General features: G+C 39.7%; 1 protein-coding gene across 4 annotated transcripts in view; it reads left to right on the top strand.

Moving 5' to 3' along the window:
• SEMA3A (semaphorin 3A) overlaps window positions 1-21,857 on the top strand; it is a 266,016-nt gene that overhangs the window by 132,170 nt on the left and 111,989 nt on the right. For all 4 annotated transcript variants that reach the window (XM_039913932.1, XM_029077340.2, XM_029077341.2 and 1 more), the window contains one exon: window positions 16,836-16,955. In XM_039913932.1, coding sequence (XP_039769866.1) covers window positions 16,836-16,955 — 120 coding nt within the window. The remainder of the gene's footprint in view (window positions 1-16,835; window positions 16,956-21,857) is intronic.

The following is a 21,857-nucleotide window of genomic DNA, read 5'->3' as shown; positions in this document are numbered from 1 at the left end:
GGAAACTGAAGATGAAAGGGAAAAATCACCATGTCAGACTTGTTGAACTGGGAGGGTTAGGCTGGATAAAAGTGGGGTCAATTGGGAAAATGATCCCCACTGCTACTACGATTCCTTCCAACCTGGCTTGTCTCCAGGTTCTGAAAACCCCACTTCACACCTCTTTTTTTCTGCTCCCTCCCCACCTTGTTCATGGCTAGTCCATTAGTGGGCTTGGAGAAGTAAATAGATCTGCAGGCTTGATCAGGCAACCCTGTTCTTAGATTTAATGCCCAAAGGGGTTCCACGGGTCTACTCTAGATGCATCCCAGAGGGTGGTTTTGAGACCCAGGGTTATTTGTCTCATCTGCTGCCTTCCTACTAAACTGATCAGTAGTCTGCCCTCTTCTATAGAAGGCAGGAAAATGGGATTATAGACTGGCTGTGAAGAAGCGATCCTGTTATTCTATACAATCAACTGGGCAATATACAAATATTAAGCATTTCTTTCCAAACAGACGTTTTCAGTTGCCTGTCATATTGGGATAAAGAAAAGCTGAAGTTGACCCATTCAAGTAGGGTCACTTTTCAGAACTCCTAGATGACCAACAAAATCTGATCCCAGTCCATGAGCATTTCCAACAGAGCCTGCATCCCAGATGCTTTCCCTCCTTTCCCTGCTACTTCACAAAGAACCTCTCCATTTACTTTCGAAGCAAGGGAAAAACAAGAGATGAGTGTGGCAAAAATGCATTGGTTTATTGGGCAGGATGTGTGAGGAGAAGGTAATAATATTGGTATTTGTTAAGCGCTTACTATGTGCCGAGCTCTGTTCTAAGCGCTGGGGTAGACACAGGGGGAATCAGGTTGTCTCACGTGGGGCTCACAGTCTTCATCCCCATTTTACAGATGAGGTAACTGAGGCCCCGAGAAGTTAAGTGACTTGCCCAAAGTCACACAGCTGACAAGTGGCTGAGCTGGGATTCGAACCCATGACCTCTGACTCCAAAGCCCATGCTCTTTCCACTGAGCCACGCTGCTTCCTATGTGTGAGGAACAGTGTTGCCTAATGGAGAGTGCATGAGCCTAGGAGTCAGAAGGACCTGGGTTCTAGCCCTCGGCTCTGCCACTTGTCTGCTGTGTGACCTTGGGTAAGTCACTTCATTTCTCTGTGCCTCAGTTCCCTCATCTAAAAAATGGGGATTAACACCCTGAACCTTATTTGGGATAGGGACTGTTTCTAGGCCAATTAGTGCCTGGCACATAGTAAGTGCTTAATCAATGCCAGAATTATTCTTAGTATCTTATATCTACCCCAATGCTTAGAACAGTGCCTGGTACATAGTAAGCCCTTAACAATTACCATAAAAAAGAGAGAGAATAGATGAGGGCAGTATACCCAAGTAGCTGCCATAGGACAAGCTGAAATGAGAGAGCCCACAAACAAAGAGAACAGAACAGATGTTTCAAAGATAGTGATTCACAGACTCAAACGATCTTGGGCACAAGCAACAGATGGGCAACAATTGTTTTCCTCAGTCAGAGGCTTCAGAAAATCACAATGGCAAGAGACATATTTGAATGGAGTGACTAAAGCTCCAACAGGCAAATCTAACAATGGGGGAAGGAATCAACTTCAGTCACAAAGAGTAAAATGGATTGTCACGTCATCCTTTCCACTACTACCTTGATTTGTAATTAGGATCTCAGCCACTAATGTCACCTTCAGATGTGAACAACCCCCGTAAATATGTGAAATTCAGTCATGTGTTTGGAGATACCTAAAAATCACCTAATGTTTCAGATTCATTTTCCCCCAACTGATGAAATTTAACAGTATGTTTTTTCTGTAATCTCTAACAAGATTAACACATAAAAGATTAATTTTATCTGCTTATAAGAGGTGCTCAATAGCTCAATATTGAATAGTCCAGGTGCATTGTGTCAGCTGAAGTATAACCATGACCCTCATATTGCCTTATGTCTATCCTTGACCGTGACCTGAGATTTCCTCCATTAGTAGGGAGGTGTAAATTAACCTAGTTTCAGATAGCCCCAAGAAGTAAAGTTCCTGAAATCACGAGCATTGCCAGTCATACCAAACTTTGCCAAATCAGTCGCAGTGCTTCCTAAATGTCAGATCTACAATAGTGAGCTAAAGACCTTTCAGTCCTGCATTAAAGATAAACAGGGAAACACAAATATAAATTCTCAAATATATTCAGTGGGATTTTAATGATTTTCTCAGGATCACTAATTCTCACTACTGAAATTTTCATCCAGTTTCCACCAAAAAGGAACAATTTGTTAGAAAAGAGAAAGTATTCCAGTTTGAAATTTTATGAAATTACATCTGATCTCAGCCCAACTTCACCAATAATACCTTTTTATTTGCTTAAAAAGAACTCGATTCTTACTTTATGCAGGATCTAAGGAAGGTGAAAATTAAATACATAAATAGTGCTCATCATGAATTCCCAGGGACGAGGAAAGGTTCACAGTGGTATTTTCAGAGCTACAGTGTGCCAGAAATTCTCAGTTTAACATCACACCAATGAATACTATCTCAGCATCAGCAGCAATAATAGTAACTATAGAGAAGCAGCGTGGCTCAGTGGAAAGAGCACGGGCTTTGGAGTCAGGGCTCATGAGTTCGAATCCCAGCTCTGCCACTTGTCGGCTGTGTGACTGTGGGCAAGTCACTTAACTTCTCTGTGCCTCAGTTCCCTCATCTGTAAAATGGGGATTAAGACTGTGAGCCCCACGTGGGACAACCTGATTTCCCTATGTCTACCCCAGCGCTTAGAACAGTGCTCGGCACATAGTAAGCGCTTAACAAATACCAACATTATTATTATTATTATTATTATTAACTATGGTATGTGTTAAGTGCTGTTTGCAGGTACTGTATTGAGTGCTGGGGTAGGTACAAGCTAATCAGTCCCACATGAGGCTCACATTTTAAGTGGGAGGGAAAACATGTATTGAATCCTCATTTTACAGATGAGGGAACTGAGACCCAAATAAAGTGACTTTCCCAAGTCACACAGCAGCAAAGTGGTAGAGGTGGAATTAGAACCCAGATCCTGTGGACTCTTATGCTCTTGCTCTTTCCACTAGGTCATGCTGCTACTCACCTTTACAGCAACATCTGTAAAGGGAAGATTTATGGTTCTAAATGATGCCCAGGTGCCCTGAATGGCTTGCTCATGGACACATATCCAGTTGGTGTTCAATATTTCACTTTTTCTATCACACTGTTTTCCTAGGACTTTTTGAAAAAACCCAACATTTTGAATATGTGTTTTACTCAGTACAGGAGAGTCTACAGTAAAGGTGGCTTCAAATCATCAGCTCCACATATCATACCCTCTGTTTAGTTCTCTGAACTGAATCATCTTTAGAGTAGTCCATTTTCCTAAAATCAGCTCTCACAGATTGGCGATATTTGCTCCTCTAGAAATTAACCATTCAAATTTAAATTTTAAACCTAAAACAAAGTGAAAAGAGAGAATCCAATCTCACCCAAATAAATTTGATTTCAAGTGCCAGCATCTTTGGATTCCTTTGTGCATTTTCAGTGATCATTAACCAATTAACTGTCTTTTAAAATGGTCTGTGCTGTAACCCAAAACCTATCAAATATCTGGCTGTGAAGTTGCATCCGTGTTAAGTATTCCCACAGCTGAAGAGCTTCAAGAATTTGAAACTGTCCACATGTATTTTGTTTGGGGCCTGACTTTGAGAACATATGCTGACTCTTGAATTTCAGGCAGGGTATCATTGTTCAAAGTCAGCATCAAGTTTAAATGCTTCATTTCAGAACCTGAAGTTTGAGTGGATAATAAGATTTCCTTTGTGGGATAATTGTTACATTCAATGTCTAAAATTCCTTCCAACTCATCTGTGACTATTACACTTTCAAACTATCTCAACCTTTCATTTAAAATAATCAGTTCTTACGGGCACACCGGATGTAACCTGTGATCTCTTGAGAGATAGAGATTAGTGTTCTTCATGGAGCCTCCTGATTTCATTCCCTTCCCTAGAATTTGATGACACTTTAGAAACTTAAGTTGTCTGTAATTAGCTCCAAAGAGAGATTTGCCTAAGTAAAGATCCACAAAAAATCAATTTTCCTTTGTTCTCATTTTCTTATAGTTCTGTAATTAGGGGAAATATGGAAGGGGAGAAAGGCAAAATGTGAAACTAATTTCTTTCATGTGCTTAAGCAAACCCAGGCAGGAATTAGAACTTGATTTCAGAATTCAGAAGTATCCAGCCTGTTCTAGCAGAATTGGAACAGATCAGGTATATGATACTCCTTGTACGTGCCAGGCCTGGAACTTGCATTCGTAGAGGAATTTGCATGTATTGCTTTGAATAAATGAGTACATTCAACTAACTTTTCCTAAGGAATCTTGATGATTAATGGCTGGGACTTGTCAAAAGCAGGGTGACATCTAATGCCCTCCATCGTTCAAAGCTTTTTAGAATAAGTGGATTATTTAGTCTTTTGTGTGTGCAGACATTATAAAAAATAAAAGGATAATTAAATATCATTGAATCAACAGGACTAAGATAACGCTGTTATTAGGTAAGCATGTTGGGGAAAGATAAAAGCATCCTGGAAGAGCATGGCCTAGTGGAAAGAGCACAGGCCTGGGAGTCAGAAGACCAGGGTTCTAACCCCAGCTCTGCCACTGGTCTGCTGTGTGATCAAGGTCAAGCTATCTGAGCTTCAGTTCCCTCTTCTGCAAAATGAGGGTTAAGCCTGTGAGCCCTATGAGGGACAGGGACTGTGACAAACCCAGTTATCTTGTACTTACCTCACAAAGCACATAGGCAGTGCTTAAATGCCACAATTATTATTATTATAATTATTATTGGAAAAAGATCAACAGATTGGATTATAGGTGAAAATCCTGTCAGATACTATCATTTAATTATAACAGGATTAAATTGATAAAAGCCTTTTATTCATTGCTACGACTCTAAAGAAATGCAGTTTATCTAAGAAATCCCAACACACTTATTAAAAAGTGGCATTCTGTTTGGAGCTTGATGTAGACAGGTGATTTGCCTGCCAACTATGTTGCATTGTACTCTCCCAAACACTTAGTAGAGTGCTCTGCTCATAGTAACTGTTCAATCAATATGATTGATGAAGGGTTATGAAAAGTTTCAGTGTTCTAATGGGGGAAGGAATAATCCAGCATTTTTCAGAGACACAGTTTGTTCATATACAAATGTGCAATTTCATAATCGAAATTCATAATTATGGTTTGTTTAAATCCTGTGGGGGATCATTTTTGGCTGTGCATTTAGCAGCTCACTTCAAATCCAGTGGAACAGCAAATAGAATGGTAACATGCCAGATGCTTTGGATTTGTATTCAGGTTCGCTGTGACTTTGACAGAGTCAGAACGTCAGATATGCGTATGTTTTATGCCTGTCTTTCAGGGCCCCCTCTACTACACAATTATCATCATCATCCATTATCCAGTAGCTGCTGGGTGACTGTCTCAAGGATTTTCAATAAAGTCTTAAGCTGAAAGAGTTTCTCAGTTGTATAGAAGCATACTCTGAGACCAGATTCCAATTTCTATCATAGAGACAAGGGTGAACAGGATGGGACCTACTGCCCAACTTGCTTTCCCCAGTACTCATGGGGAAAGAGTTAGCCAGGGTCTCTTCAACTCATCTGACCAGACCAAAACCCTGGGACTTGGATGAACTTCTTAGAACTGACAGATTGACCTAGGAATTGTCAGATCCCAGAATTTCTGTTGAGATCATCAGAGCCTTCAGAAAGATTTACGAATACAGTCCTTCTGACTCCCAGGCCTGTGCTCTATCCACTAGGCAACACTGCTTCCAACTACAGGAAGAAGTCCCTGTGTTTTGGGAGTCTAGAAAGGACTGAGCAACTTGTGTGAATGAATACTGACAGACCGTGTAGAGTGAGTTGTATATAACATCTTTCAGCTACCCAGCTAACTGCAAATAACAGCACTGAGGCAGGGACTGGGGTCAGCCTGATTACACTGTATATAGCAAGCAGTTAACAAATATAATAAAAAAAAACTATCAGCTGATATATAATCCAATACAGTTAATTTTCAGTTAAAATGAATAACAAAAGGTAAATTTCTAACCCCAAATTCCATGGTATGGAGAAGTAACTAATTTAGCCAGAAGGAAGCACTGCTTTATATACCAGGTATAGATGTTCCATAAAACAAGGGACAAAAAAAAATTATTTCTGATTAATTGAACTCCTGTTAAATTTTGAGGGGAAGAAACAATGGTCTGATAAAGCCATGCTTTCTTTTCTAGAAAGTCTTTGTAATTAAAATCAATTCTGACTTCTTAGAAGGGAAGCTCTACATACATTTTCTAAAACAAAATAAATGGATTCCAAACTTTTCTGTTGGAGAAGTGCATAAAGGAGGACAACTGAAGCCTAGTGAAAAGAGTCTGGGTGTGGCAGTCAGAGGACATGGGTTTTAATCCTGGCTCTGCCACTTGCCTACTATGTGACCTTGGGCAAGTCACCTAATTTCTCTGTGCTTCAGTTTCCTCATCTGTAAAATGGGGGTTCAATACCTGATCTCCTACCTCCTTCGGTTGTGAGTCCCAGGGACTGTGTCTGACCTGAATAATTTGTACTTACCCCAGAGTTAAGAACAGTGCTTGGCACCTAATAAGGAGGTTATCAAATGGCATAAAAATTATATTATATATGCCATCTCTCTATTTACTGGACTATTCATTGTCCTAATCACTTCATTCTCCCTTTAATTAGAACCTTTTGGTTTAAAAGATATGAAAGCATCTCTGACACAGGGAGCTTTCTATCTGCAGACAAGGAGGCATACCCCCTGTATAGCTCACATGTTTATTTACCTCGGCTTTAAGTTGCTAAGCAACTATATCAAATCCAGGATTTCACTGGGCCCTTTAACAGCTCAAACATTTACTTTCACTTTTAGATGTTTCAGTGTATATTTCACTTTCCTCTTAGATGACCATCATTGAAAATGAGAGCAAAACGCACTTTACAAAAAATGATGGATGAACATTCTACCTCAGTACCTGAACAAGGGGTTATGTGTTGCTACTTTTGAACTAACAAAACAAACAAAAAGGCAATATTGTCACTCAATACGGTGGACTACTCCAACAGAGGATGTGTGTATTTGTATTTGTGTGTGAGGGAAATAGACCTCTCCTCGCTCCAAAGGACAGAGTTTTTCACTGGGGTTAGAAGAGGTTGTGAAACTGAAAACAATATACCCACCACAACCCCTGTGAGCACAATTCAAGGCTACCAAACTCAGGGAGGCAATTAAAAATCATCATGAAGATGTTGGTTCAGGTATTTCTTAGAGAAGACCTGCAGAATCCCTGTTGGATATGGGCCACCAACTCCGAAAAGAACATTTAACAGGGGAAGAAAAATTAATCCTGATGGGGACAACTTAAGGGATACAGCCCAAGTGGCCCAGGGGGTCTAGTGGCCAAACCATCTGAGAGTCAGGAACCTGGGTTCTATTTCCAGCTCTGCATAATCTCAGTCTAATCACTTCATCTCTCTGTGCCTCAGTTTTTTCATCTATTGATTGGGATAATATCACTGACTCTGGGCACATGTATAAAAATGCATGTACAGGTTCTGGGTACGACATAACTACACATTGTGATCGCAGTATATTCTTTGTGAGATAGACTAGGGACTTGAGAGAGTTGGGTCCAGTTCCTAAGATATCATTTTAAATGGCAATCTTTAGCTCAGTCAGACATGGCTGTTTGATAATAAAGAGTAAAGTGTAGAGCGGAAGCCTGACTTTTTGTAAGATCGGTCATTAAAACACTTGGATTCCTTGATTCCTTTATGGCTTGGAGAAAGACCTTCTGTTTCTATTCATCCATTTAAAAAAGGAGCTTAGTGGGCAGAACACTTATCTCATGGGGTGGCTGTACTCAATCTGTGGACATCACTTTAAAGAATTGTTCTTCTTAATGACTTCTGACATTGCAGTGAATGCTGAAGCATCTTGAAGGACTTTCTTAACTTGTTAAAGATGATCTAACCACAGATGGAATGGCATATTGTTGAAAGAAAGAAAGAAAGAAAGAAAGAAAGAAAGAAAGAAAGAAAGAAAGAAAGAAAGAAAGAAAGAAAGAAACAACAACAGTCTTGGATCATTGTGGAGCATCTTGAATAGAGATAGATATAGAGTGAATGACAGCAGCAATCCTAGGGATTACATCTTTGGCATGAGTATCCTGGTATTTGACTAACTTGCAAAGCAAATTTACTAGAGAAAAAGGTCAACAAATGGATTTCAGAAATGAAGCTTAGTAAATGGGTTTTCATGCTTGAAGTGAGGGAAAGCTACTTCCTTTTACTTCTCAGCCACTAGAAGGTCATGGGTTCTAATCCCAGCTCTGCCATTATCTGCTGTGTGACTTTGGGCAAGTCACTTTACTTCTCTATGCCTTAGTTACCGCATCTATAAAAGGGGGATCGAGACTGTGAACCCCACGTGAGACAGGGACTGTGTCCAACCCAATTTGCTTGTATTCACCCTAGTACTTAGTATGGTGCCTGGTGCATAATAAGTGCTTAACAAATACCGTGATTATTATTTACAAATTGGGCCTATCCCACTGCATCAATGAAGAAAACAGCTCATTTTGCAAAATAATTGCGCACTGTAGATCTGAGGAGTAACTGAACTCTACCCATGCATTAAGAACTGATTTTTCACCTTACTGAATCAAACTAAACTACTTTGTTTCATAGGGGTGGACAAAAATCTGGTAGAAGCTGGTCTCCTTTAAGGTGATATCTTTGATTTCTAATTTAAAATGAAAGCAATTAGGTCGATAGCCCAAGAGTACAAGCAAAAGAGTGGAGAGTCTAAACTACTGTAGATAATGTAATTATTGGAAAGCTAGTTAAAAACACCTAAATTCTGCTTTAATTTTTGAACATGGAGCAGATGTTTGGACAGATGGACAGACTTTATTTTTGTAACTGTCCAGGAAAGTCTGCATAACACAGCCTAATCAGTGTTATGTATCTGCAGTGTTTGTTTTTAATTCATTGTGCATGTAGCCTTTTTGTGGTTTTGAAGCTATTTTCTTTTTAATTTTTTCAGGCTCTCTTTCTGCATAATCCTTTTATCATTTTAATCCTGAAACATTAAAACCCCTCCCCTCCTAAAGGAAAAGACCCATGATGTGGTAATAGAGCAGATGCACTGATCCTCAGCTAGGAGAGGTGAATTAACACTTTGCCTTAAATTGGAGATAATTCCTCTCCATTCTGTTAACTGTTCATAGGGTTTATAAACCAGAGAGGACTATATGACCCTGGGCAATTGTTCTATTAACTGTAAACAAACCAAGCCTCTTGGTGATTTTGACAAAACATAACCCTAAATTCCAGAGAGGAAGAGTATGTGAAAAATGAACCCACTTTAAGTTGGCTGTTCTCTTCCTTTGCCCTACAAAACCTCTGATGATGAGGAAAGCAGCAACATAGTGCCAAAAAGTACATTATATTTTAAAAGTGTCATGGTTCAAGGGAAGGTCACAAACCTTCTTTTTTCTGCCTGCTCAGAGCATAAATGTGTGACGTGTATTTCCTTCCTCAGCTAGCCTTCCCCTCTGCTGCTTTAAAGAAATATTCAAGCTTGTTCCAAACAAAAATGAACCTCCTGTTTAGAAACTAACAAAACCTTGGCAGCGATAAGTCAGGGAGAAAAATAAGACAAATGACTGACAAGGCAAAAATCTATTTAACATGGATGCTATATTTAAAGAACACATTTCAACAATGGATCTTTTGAGATCTTGATCTTTCTTTAGCTTCTTCACTGCATTCTATTTTGTCTCCAGGAATGACTGAATACAATCTCATTATGCCTATTTTTAACCACCAAGGGTGTTTCCTTTCATTTCTTTGTTTCTCATGTCATGTCTTACCTGCTAAACCACTTACATTTTCCTCTATTCTATTTCTATCTCACATACAGTATTACCATTAACCCGAAGGCATGCTAGCAAAGTAACCTGTTGCCAGTTGGCGAGGACTAAGTTAGAAGGTAAACTAAGCCATTCAGTCCTTCAGCCAACAGAGTGGACTTGGTTGCTCTGTAGAACTAATACACCCAGTCATCAGCATGCGAGAAGCAGCATGACTCAGTGGAAAGAGGCTTTGGAGTCAGAGGTCATGGGTTCAAATCCAGGCTTGGCCACTTGTCAGCTGTGTGACTTTGGCAAGTCATTTAACTTCTCGGTGCCTCAGTTACCTCATCTGTAAAATGGGGATTAAGACTGTGAGCCCCACGTGGGACAACCTGATTCCCCTGTGTCTACCCCAGTGCTTAGAACAGTGTTCGGCACATAGTAAGCGCTTAACAAATACCAACATTATTATTATTATCAGCATCAGAACAGGGTTGTATTTTAGGTATGACAGCCAGAGGTGTGGAAATTTCCATTGCAGTGTAAGAGCCCCTAAAAGTGGCCCATCAATGAAGCCTTAACAGAAATAATATACGTGACATTCGTTAGTCATATTTCTTGGAGGAATCTCCACACTTCAACTGAAACTGTTTGCAACCCCTTCATTTGTTTGTTTGAAAAGGTATGCTCCTTTTAGAGAGGGCAATGACAATTGGATTGATTACCCCACAGATTGGAGGAGTAAAAGACCTCCAAAATTCTCTCTAAAGCTATGCAGGGTGGTAAAAAAAATACAAAGCCAGGCAAGATTCCCACTAATATAAAGAGAAATGATTCTGACACTCTAGAAGCCAGCAAGCTTTTATGTTCCAGGTAGGGGTTATGATTGAAAATGTGAAGATTTATTTGTATTTTGTAACAATTTTATGGAGTCTTGTAAAACTCAGTGTGGCAGAAGGCTTTCTCCTTGCCAAATTGAACAGAATAATTTGATCCATTTCTAGTACTATTTTCAGGTCTTTATCCATCCCTGAGAAGTAGTATGGCCGAGTGGATAGAGCACGGGCATGGGAGTCAGAAGGACCTGGATTCTAATCCCAGCTCTGCCTGCTGCGTGACCTTGGACAAGGCACTTCACTTGTCTGTGCCTCAGTTACCTCATCTGTAAAATAGGGATTAAGAATGGGAGCCCCATTTGGAACAGGGACTGTGTCCAACCTGATTAGAACAGTGCCTTAGAACTGCGCTTAGAACAGTGCCTGGTACATAGTAGATACTTAACAAATACCATAAACAACTGAAAAACAGCAACTGCATTTTCTAAAATAAGTAAATAATGAGATTAAACAGAGTCTATCTCTTGGTTCCTGTTTTGGATGCAGGGGCAAATTAGAACATTGGGAAAAAATCCGACTATGATGAAATATGTAAATCCTGATATTTTTAAAATGGAAAGTGTTTTGTTTTAAAAGATAGAGCGAAGGCAAAGCTTAGTTTTTTTATCATGGAGAAGCATTGACACATTTACACATGACCTGTGGAATACAGGTTGAAATTTAGGAAAAATTCATTTTTTTTAATGGCATTTGTTAAGCACACAATGTGCCAGGCACTGTACTGAATGCTCAGGTACGAACAAGCTAATTAGATTGGACATAGTGATTGACATGGGACACACAGTCTCCATTTTACAGATGACTTATATAAGGACCAGATAAGTTAAGTGACTTGCCCAAGGTTACACAGCAGATGAGTGGCAGAGTCAGGTTTGAAACCCAGGTAGTCTGTATCCTAGCCCTCTGCTCTTTTCCCTCATCAATCAATCAGTCACATTTATTGAGCCTTGACAGATTCCCACAGTTAGAGGATGGGAGACAGAGGAGGAGCCCATAAAAGAGAATGAAACTGAATTGCCAGAGAGATAAGGAGAGAACCAGGAGAGGACAGTGCCAGTGAAGCCATGGTTGAATACTGTTTTCAAGAGAAAGGAGTGGTCAACAGTGTAAAAGGTAGCTAAGGGGTCGAGGAGGATTAGGATGGAGTAGAGACCATTGGATTGGGCAAGGAGATCATATGTGAACTTCTATAAGGCATTTTTTGTGGAGCGAGGGGGACTGAAGCCAGATTGGGGGGGGGGGGTCAAGAAGAGAATTGGAGGTAGGGAGCTTGAGACTCACTCTAGGCTTCAAGGCTCTCCATCTCCTTGCCCCTTTCTACCTCTCCTCCCTTCTCTCTTTCTACTGGCCACCCCGCACGCTCTGCTCCTCTGCCGCCCACCTCCTCACTGCCCCTTGGCCTCGCCTATCCCGCCATCGACGCCTGGGCCATGTCCTCCCGTGGTCCTGGAATGCCCTCCCTCCTCACCTCCGACAATCTAATTCTCTTCCCCTCTTCAAATCCCTACTTAAAGCTCACCTCCTCCAAGAGGCCTTCCCAGACTGAACTCCCCCCTTTTTCCCTCTGCTCCTCTACCCCCCTTCACCTCTCTGCAGCTAAACCCTCTTCTCCCCCCTTTACCTCTCCTCCTCCCCCTCTCCCATCCCATCCCTCAGCACTGTACTCGTCCACTCAACTGTATATATCTTCATCACCCTATTTATTTTGTTTAATGAGATGTACATCACCCTGATTCTATTCATTTGCTATTGTTTTTATGAGATGTTCTTCCCCTTGACTCTATTTATTGCCATTGTTCTTGTCTGCCTGTCTCCCCCGATTGGACTGTAAGCCCGTCAAAGGGCAGGGACTGTATCTGTTGCCGATTTGTACATTCCAAGCGCTTAGTACTGTGCTCTGCACATAGTAAGCTCTCAATAAATACTATTGAATGAATGAATGAATGAGACACTGGGTGTAGGAAACTCGCTTATAATGTTTGGAGAGGAATGATAGAGGGGAGATGGGGTAGAGGAGGGAACTGTAATGTCAAGGGAGTGTGTTTGAAAGCAGTAGGGAAGAAGCCATTGAAGAGTAAACAGTTGAAGATGGTGGTCAGGGAGGGAATAAGGGATGGATTGTTTTGAGAAGGTATGAAAGGATGGGGTCAGATGCTCAGGTGTAGGTGGTGGATTTTGAGAGAAGGCAAGAGATCACCTCTTGAAACACTGCTTGGAAAGATGGGAGAGTTGAAGATGGGAGCAGGGAGGGACTGGAGAGAAGGAAGAGAGATTTTAGGGAGATCAAACCTGATGTTTCCATTTTTTTAGTTAAGTAAGTAGCCAGGAAATTAGGGGCAAGAGATGGTGGAGGTAAAGAATGGGGCAGGGAGTTTAAGGAGGAAGTTAAATGTCTGGAACAACTGTTGACGGGAATGGACATGGGTGTCAATAAGGATGGAGAAATAATTTTTCCATGCAGAGGAGAGGTTAGAGTTAAAGCCTGCAAGGAAAAGTTTGAAGTAGATGAGACCAGCCTGATATCTGTATTTCTGCCAGCACCTCTCTGCAGCTCATGCACAGGAGTGAAGGAAGGAGACTGTGGAGGTGATCCAGGGCTGTGGGTTAGTGGTATGAGAATAATGAAAGGTTAGGGGAGCGAGTGAGTTGAAGTCATTAGAGAGGGTGGTGTTGAGGGTGTCAATTTATATGAATCCAAAGGGAAAATTAATAGTGGACTCTAGTGCTAGATTTCCGCTCTTCAGAAGATGCCATCTCAGATTTTAAGACTAGATTTTCAAAGGGAGGTTTCTCTTTTCCTGTTCTCTAAAGCAGCTTGATGTATTTATTCTGGAGATCAAGGTGTTCAGGTTTGGCCGCTTGCACCTCACTGTATAGAGGCAGTAGGGGTAAAACCCTAAAATGCAAATACCAAATACAATTAGATGCATTCCAGTTGAACCTAGTCCTTGGTTTTAAAACTGCTGCTCACGTTGTAGGCTTAAGTGGATCTTGAGGTTTCACTTGAAAAGCCAGATGCAATTTCCGGATGGATTTATGCCTGACCCTTTGAGTGCACCTCACTGAAAGATATCAGAATAAATCCATTCTGTCCCTGGGTTTGCCAGATTTGCTCACATTAGAGTCTGAATTCGATCGGTACTGGTGTTTTGATGGAGTTTAGGGTTGCCTGTTTTTCCCTAGTTCCATAGTACACATTAAAAAAAAGCAGTTTTGGCTAGTTTTGGTATGCCAATTTACCACTTCAGTGATGTCTTTAGAGTAAAGCATATGAATAGCCACTTGAATTATTTTAAAATTCATTTTATGCATTCAATTACTCATAACCTATAACACATTGGAAGCTGCATGTAATGCAATTCTGAAAATTAGAGGTATGTGTTCAATAGAACACAGCAGCTAACTTGAGGGTAGTTTGAGATTTTTTTCAATGTTGGTCTAGAGTCACTTATTAAAAATATTATGAGAAATTAGTTTTATTCCTGCACCAGCTTAAGATATCATGAAAAATATCCTGGTTTTAATACTATGCAACTTTTAGGGCTTTCTGAGACTTGTTTAGTATGAGATGGGCGGGGGAAAGAGTGTCAAGAGTAAGAGTTGCTACTTGCTGGAAGGAATGCATTTTGTAAAAATGTTTCCATTTTATAGCTGACTCAAGTTCTTACCTGCCAGTTCAGCAAAAGAATGACATGTATTTGGAAAAAATTTCCAAAGCATAAAGGTTAGAGAAAATAAACTATGGGCAAGTGACAGAAAACTTTAAATATACATAACATTTGTGTTTTCACTTGGGCAGACAAGGGCATCAGAGCCAACAAAAGGGGTGGGGGTAGGAGGATGAACTACATAGCCAGAGGCTTCGACTTCCAAGTGTTAAATGCTCACTATGTGCCAAGCACTGAACTAAGCTTTAGGTTAGATATAATCCAAAAAGACTAGACAAAATTGCTGTTCCATGTAGGGTTTACAGGGTGGAAGGAAGAACAGGTTTTTAAAGAAGTCGCATGGCCTAGTGGAAAGACCACAGGCCTGCGAGCCAGAGGGACCGGCGTTCTAATCCCGGCTCTGCCTCTTGTCTGCTGTGTGATCTTGGGCAAGTCACTTACCTTCTCTGTGCCTCAGTTAACTGATCTGTAAAATAGGGATGAAGACTGTGAGCCTCATTTGGGACATGGACTGTGTCCAAGTTGATGAGCTTGTATCTTCCCCAGCTCTTAGGACAATGCCTGGCACAGAGTAAAACTGCTTAACAAATACCATGAAAAATGAAAAGAAAACCCCCAGGTTTTCAATCCCCATTATATAGATGAGGATACAGAGGCACAGGGAAATTAAGTAACTTGTCCAAGGCACACAGTAGGCAAGTGGGAGAACCAGGATTAGAATCCAGGTCTCCTAACTCCAATCCTGTGCTCTTTTCACTAGACCAGCAGCCTATTTTAAGAGAATCCAATCAAAATACACACCTGAATGGCTCCACCAAAACTTTTTGTCTATGAGTCCATCTGAATCTTAGAAGGATTTTTAAGGAAGCATTTAGATAGAGAACAATTAAATTTAATGAGCCACTACTCATTAAGTCAGATTTATTGAGAGTTTACTATGTACAGAGCACTGTAATAAGCACTTGGGAGACTACAATATAAAAATAAATAGACACCCACAAGCTTACAGTCTAACAGCACGTTTACTTTTGTGGGTACCGGATGCCCAGACATACACTGCGTCTCCTGAGTTTGTTGAATACCCAAGGTAATATCGTGGGGTTGAAAATGCCATTTTGAGTAATTCCATCGAGGTCCACCCAAACAGAGCACTTGACCCCAAGGAGAACCTTGAAACCCCCATCTGGCTTGCTTCATTGCCTTTCTGTTGCCTTCCCAGATCTCTGTCAGGAAAGGTGTCACTTTCTAGCTTTGGAACTCAGGAGCAGGAGCATGTCAGAGGGAGGATGGGTGCTTAAAATTAAAACACCAGAAATAATGACGTCTAGTATTGAGATCCCCATGCCAGACAGGGGACAGACAAGCTGAAAACTGGATTGTAGGGGATAAAATCCGAATTTCTAGTATAAAAGTGGATGAACGGCCCCAAGTCAGGGGGCATGAATTGTAGATCCAACTCTGATCCAGGCCTGCTGGGTGACAAATCACTTATCCTCACAAGGCCTTTTTCATCGGTTCTGCCAGAGAATGTAAGCTCCTAGTGGATAGGGAATATGTCTACCAAACCTCTTACACTGTACTCTCCAAACAGTTTAGTACACTGCAGGGCCCACAGTATGCATTTAATCATATGATTGATTGGTAATAAATGCAGTGGTCATTTTTGGTATCCTGGGGTAACATTTCTCTATTCTCATGAAACAGACAAGGTTTAGATGAAAGGCTCTTGGCCTATCATGTTAAGGGGTCAGAGATGCAAGGCCACTTAGGGGGGTTTAGGTGGCCCGCCTCTAATCTGTCCCATTTAAAATAATGTTTCATAACACTTAATAATTATGGTACTTATTAAGTGCTTGCTATGTATCAAGCACTGTATTAAAGACTGGGTAAATACGCTATAATCAGATTGGATGCTGTCTCTGTCCCACATGGGGTTCATAATCCAATGAATAACTTCCTCCCTTGGGCCACTTAGACTGAGAATAATGAGGTCACTATTTGGTAGGTCTTTATGTCTTCTACAAAAATTCCAAAATGGTGGTGATGTTGTGTATTTGCCAAAATAAGAAAGAAGTGCCTCTATTAAGCCAGAGATGGGTATTTTAAAGTTAAGCACCCTTGCCTGCCGAACAATTAGACCTTGGGTAAAATAGTCACGGTCTGCTGAATAATAAACACGCCTTACAAATGCTGTGAAAAGTCTACAGATGAAAAAAATCTGTTTAAGAAAGTAAAGCTTACCAAACTCACTGGAGGATACATTAGTCATGCTAACTGCTAGAATTCACTGTTTCATTTTTTTTTCTTACAGAGAGAATGTGCTAATTTCATCAAGGTGCTTAAGGCTTACAACCAAACGCACTTGTATGCCTGTGGAACAGGGGCCTTTCATCCAATTTGCACCTACATTGAAATTGGACGCCATCCTGAGGTAAAGCTGGATTTGAAAAAAACAAAAAACAAACAAAAAAATTGATGTTTGGCCCTGATCCCTTCCTATTCAAATGGCTCATTACTAATTTCTGCAGCTCATTTAGTTGCTGGATTGTTGTATTGTGGAACCTGTTTCTAATTCAGATGTTGACATTATTTTCTAATTTGTGAATGTGAACAGAATGAAATCCTTAGCCACCAACAGCCAAGAGCAGGAGGAAAAGAAAGAGAAAGAAAGAAAACTAACATTTGTTTTTCCCCTGGATTATGGAGTCAGTTCCTTTTTGTATTTAGAGCAGATGCCAGCAAGCTCTCTGCATTCTGTTGTCTCCATTTTCTTTTGACTTGCCAGCTCTCCCCTCCACTTCCATGCTCAGTCAGTAGCGTCTGTCACCTCAGCCACTTTCTTCTTTCTGAGGATTAAGACTGGATGCCATACATGCATACAGTATTTCTCAGATCTCACATTTCACCTAAGAGCTCATTATTTTTTCTGGCTCGGAAAGCCCTAAATTTTTCACTTTGTTTATTTCTTTAGTGGTAAGAAAGAGAAAATTACACTGTTCCTAATTCCTCTGTTCCCTTCTGGAGGAATTTCAGCAAGAGGAGCAGGTTGATTTTAATTTAATAACCAACTCCAGCAAGTTCCTGGAAAGGTTTCTGACACTGAACTGAGTTCAGTTATGTGAGCATTCATCATTACCCTTCCAGTTTCTGTCCCTCTTCCCTTGGCCTAAAATCAGAAGTGGAGACTACGGTCTGAGAGGTACTGGGAATAGACTGTTCTGATAGTGACTGCTACCTTCCAATAGGAGAAAGCAGGTAGAGTAAGGAATTTTCCTCAAAAAACAGGTCCTGTCCCTGGGAGAAATTCCAGCTCAATTTTCCAGACCTGAAGTTATTCTATAATTCATACATAAACCTGTCATCATCAACAAAACCACATCTCAGAATTGTCTACGAGGTGGTCCCTCTGAGGAATCAAAGCAGAGGATTGTGAAATTACCTGAGGAATTTGTGACAGTCTAGATGATTAATTATGAGGCAGACGGTATTCAAATTGGATGTCTAGACTTTCTCATCTTCAACTGCTAAATTTCTGCCTTGATTTGGTGGTATACACCTTAAGGGGAATCCTGAAATAATTTACACTAACGGTTTTCATTGTATTCAAAGTATTTTAGTAACATTTTAGTAAAGTTTCTTTTTTAGAGCTGTACTCTGATTAGTGATCTTAATTGATTTCATGGAATTAGAGTGTAAAGTGAATCCATGTACAGCTTTCCACAGGGAATAGTTTGAAGTATAGGAATGTATCCCCAGATGCCAAAGAAATGATTAAAATGATATCAAAAATGTGTGAAAACATACTGTGAAAATAGTTGCTAAATAGCAATTTAAATATGTACCAAGTGAAATTTGCACTCAGTATTTTCTGATATATTTGTAAATCTGTTAATTTTCAAAGTGTTATCTGTCACTTTAAAGGCATCTTAGCCCAAGATTAAACTAGAGATCTGTCATTATGAATGCTTTAGAGCTGCCATTATCTAGTGCTAAATTAAAATGAATTGTACTAAGTCTATTCAAACCAAGCAAAATACTTAAAAAGTTGATTAATAGAGAAAGGGAGAAGCTTAAACCCAATTAACTTTAAGGCACTGTTTCAAGCTAAGAGTGCTGTAGGAAATAATACATTAAAATGCAATAAGGGCATTCTGAAGGTGTTCAAATACAAGTATAATAATGGATGGTAATGCTTTTATATATATTATTTTTCTCTGGTATCAAAGAGAAATGAACAAGGAAGGGAGGACTTTGTTTTGGGAATATGATTCCTACTAATTTGGGTTAACCACCTAATGGTGATGAGAAATAAAGGGATAAGCCAACCCAACAGATAATACAACATAGTGAAGGCTATTTTGAACCACAGATGGGAAAGACTGGGGAAGCAACCAAAGGACCAAACTGGATGACAGCGAAAGCAGCCCCAGATTGATGAAGGCTATAAAAAGATTTTGTCTAAGGGTCAGGGTACCACAGTGTGGGAAAAGGTAAAAAGGAGAGTGCAAGCTCTCAGTTAATAAAATGTTTTCCAAAATACACAAAAACAAATAAAAAAAAGCAAAAAAACACAGTAACCCTACCACTTCCAACTTCAAAGGAGGATACAATTACAGATGATTGCAAGTTGACTTTAAGAAGCTACCACAAATCACTCATGCTGAGTATCCTGAGTTTTCAAGGTTAATACTTAGAAGTTAGAAAACTTATAAAAGATATATATATATTATATATGGAGATGCTATATATTGCCATTATTGACTGATTCTAGGGACATTTGTGGATTGATAGATTTTATAAATATATTTAATATTTTGGGGTGATAGTAGTATCGCCATGAACATTCAATACTAATTCTTCCAAATAGGAGATGCATATATTACAGTGAAAAGCAAACCAAAGATAGTTTGCTCTTTTCCTTCTCAACATGGCTTTTGAGGATATTTAAATATAAAATGCAGATATCTGTGGTGTTCTACTTCAACCATGGTGTTTTTTTTTGATGTGGCACTGTTTCTTCATAATGCATAGTTGTTTTTATTTTTTGGTGCCTTGATCTCTGAAGCACAGTTATTAGAAAATCACCTTGTGAATCTGACATTCAAGATGGCAGATTGCCACAAAAATAAAGACATCATTGTTGAAGTGAATAAGGGTACCCTTCATCATTTCAGAATAGGATTTGCATCTTGAAGGGAAAATTAACTGATCCCTTGAGTAATGACTTAGCAGTCTGGATATGGTTTCCCCTCCTACAAATATGTCTTTTTATTTTTAAAATCATATCTCATTCCTCAAGAAACTTCGTGGTTACCCATTCACTCTCGCATAAAACAAAAATTCCTCACCATTGACTTTAAAGTACTTAATCACCTTGCCCCTTCCTACCTCACCTTGCTACTCTCCTATTACAACTCAGCCTACACACTTCATTCCTGTCATGCTAACCTTCTCACTGTACCTCGATCTCGTCTACCTGGCTGCTGACCTCTTGCCCACATCCTACCTCTGGCCTGGAATGCCCTCCCTCCTCATATCAAATAATTGCTCTTCCCCACTTCAAAGCCTTATTGAAGGCATATCTTCTCCAAGAAGCCTTCCCTGACAAAGTCTTCCTTTCCTCTTTTCCCATTCCCTTCTACATCACCCTGACTTGCTCCCTTCATTCATTCTCCCTCCCAACCCCATAGCAAACACATATATACATATATGGTATATATATTATATATAGCTTTATTATTTATATTTATGTCTGTCACCACCTCTAGACTGTCAGCTCATTGTGGGTAGGGATTGTGTCTGTCCATTATTATAGTGTACATTCCCAAATGCTTTGCACATAGTAAATGCTCAATAAATAAGATTGCATAAATGAACCTCACCTTAATGTTATGACATTGGCAGGAATAATCTCATGTTGTTGTCTAATGGAAGTTTTTACACCATTTAATACTTTGTTCCAAAATCCATTCTCAGCAATTAGTGATTATCTTATGACCATATACTGCATGTCACTGTTTGCTGCATTAAACAGATTTTCAGTCTTCCGGGATCCATTTGGGAATTGGTAGACATATGAATTAGCTCCCATTCCTTAAGATATTCATTCATTCATTCAGTCATTTATTGAGTGCTTATTGTGTGCAGAGTACTATACTAAGTGCTTGGAAATTACAATTCAGCAACAAGTTGAGACAATCCCTGCCCAACAATGGGCTCACAGTCTGGAAGATATGTGTCAATCATTTCTTCATCATATGCCAAAACTATCTTTTGACAGTGTATTGCAGATAGGTAACTGGCATGTGGTCATTTACTCATTCGCATTGGATACACACACTCACGTAAACACAAAATCATAACATCTATGTTCAATTAAATGAGGAAATATTGCAGAAAGAATGATTCAAGGCTGAAGCTTCAGCAAACTTTTGTTTTGAATTGAAGCCTTTCACCACCATTCTGGTGGAATGTTTGGTCAGTCTTTTGAACCTGAATAGACTTTTAGATTTATAGTAGAAAGAAATACCCTCCAAAATTCACATCTGTTGAAAAGGAGAGCAGAAAAATTTTGAAGGGAATCTCTGGATGTGATCACAGATACCAAAGTGACATGTTATACATATGAGAGGATGCCTGCATGCTCAAAGGACAGAAAAGCACAGAGATGAACAATAAAGAATTAACCCTATAAACCCCATCATTTACTACCCCAGCACCTTTATGACCAGTTAGAAAATGCAATGCAACACAATTTGTCAGGGCCCTTATGCTTGAAGTAGGTTTTCTATTTTTACAGGCACTGAACTCTTTAAACTCTAAATGTCATATTTAAGGAAAGTTTAATAAACTGATAAAATGTTGCACACCACACAAAGAGAAAAAATAAGTGCAAAAACAGCACTAGAATATGTCATTAAAGGACTAAAAGACCCTCATTATATTAAAATAATTTTATATATTCTCCACATCCAGATTAAAGGTACTTTCATTCATTATATTTTTTTTTAACTTCTCTACACTGAAAATACCAAACATCACAGCCCCAAAGTTAATTCCTTCACTAACTTTGAAAAGTTGTTCTTCAAGTATTTCACAACTCCTTGCTCCAGTTAATTCTGTGACACTCAATGACAGATGCAAATAGGAATCTTGACATTGAAGGAAAAAAAAAACTTGATTAAAAGCCTAAAAAAGACTGAACTCGCATTCAATTCTAATTTAAGGCAAAACTAGGACAGTTCTTTGTTTTGACCATTATGTTTCTCCTCCTGATCAATCAGTCAATTGATCAGTAGTGTTTAGTGAGCATATACTGCCTGCAGAACTCTGT

Source organism: Ornithorhynchus anatinus, chromosome 13 (genome assembly GCF_004115215.2).
Source record: "Ornithorhynchus anatinus isolate Pmale09 chromosome 13, mOrnAna1.pri.v4, whole genome shotgun sequence".
In the NCBI taxonomy this organism is placed as follows: domain Eukaryota; kingdom Metazoa; phylum Chordata; class Mammalia; order Monotremata; family Ornithorhynchidae; genus Ornithorhynchus; species Ornithorhynchus anatinus.
This window is presented reverse-complemented; position numbering and strand designations above follow the sequence as displayed.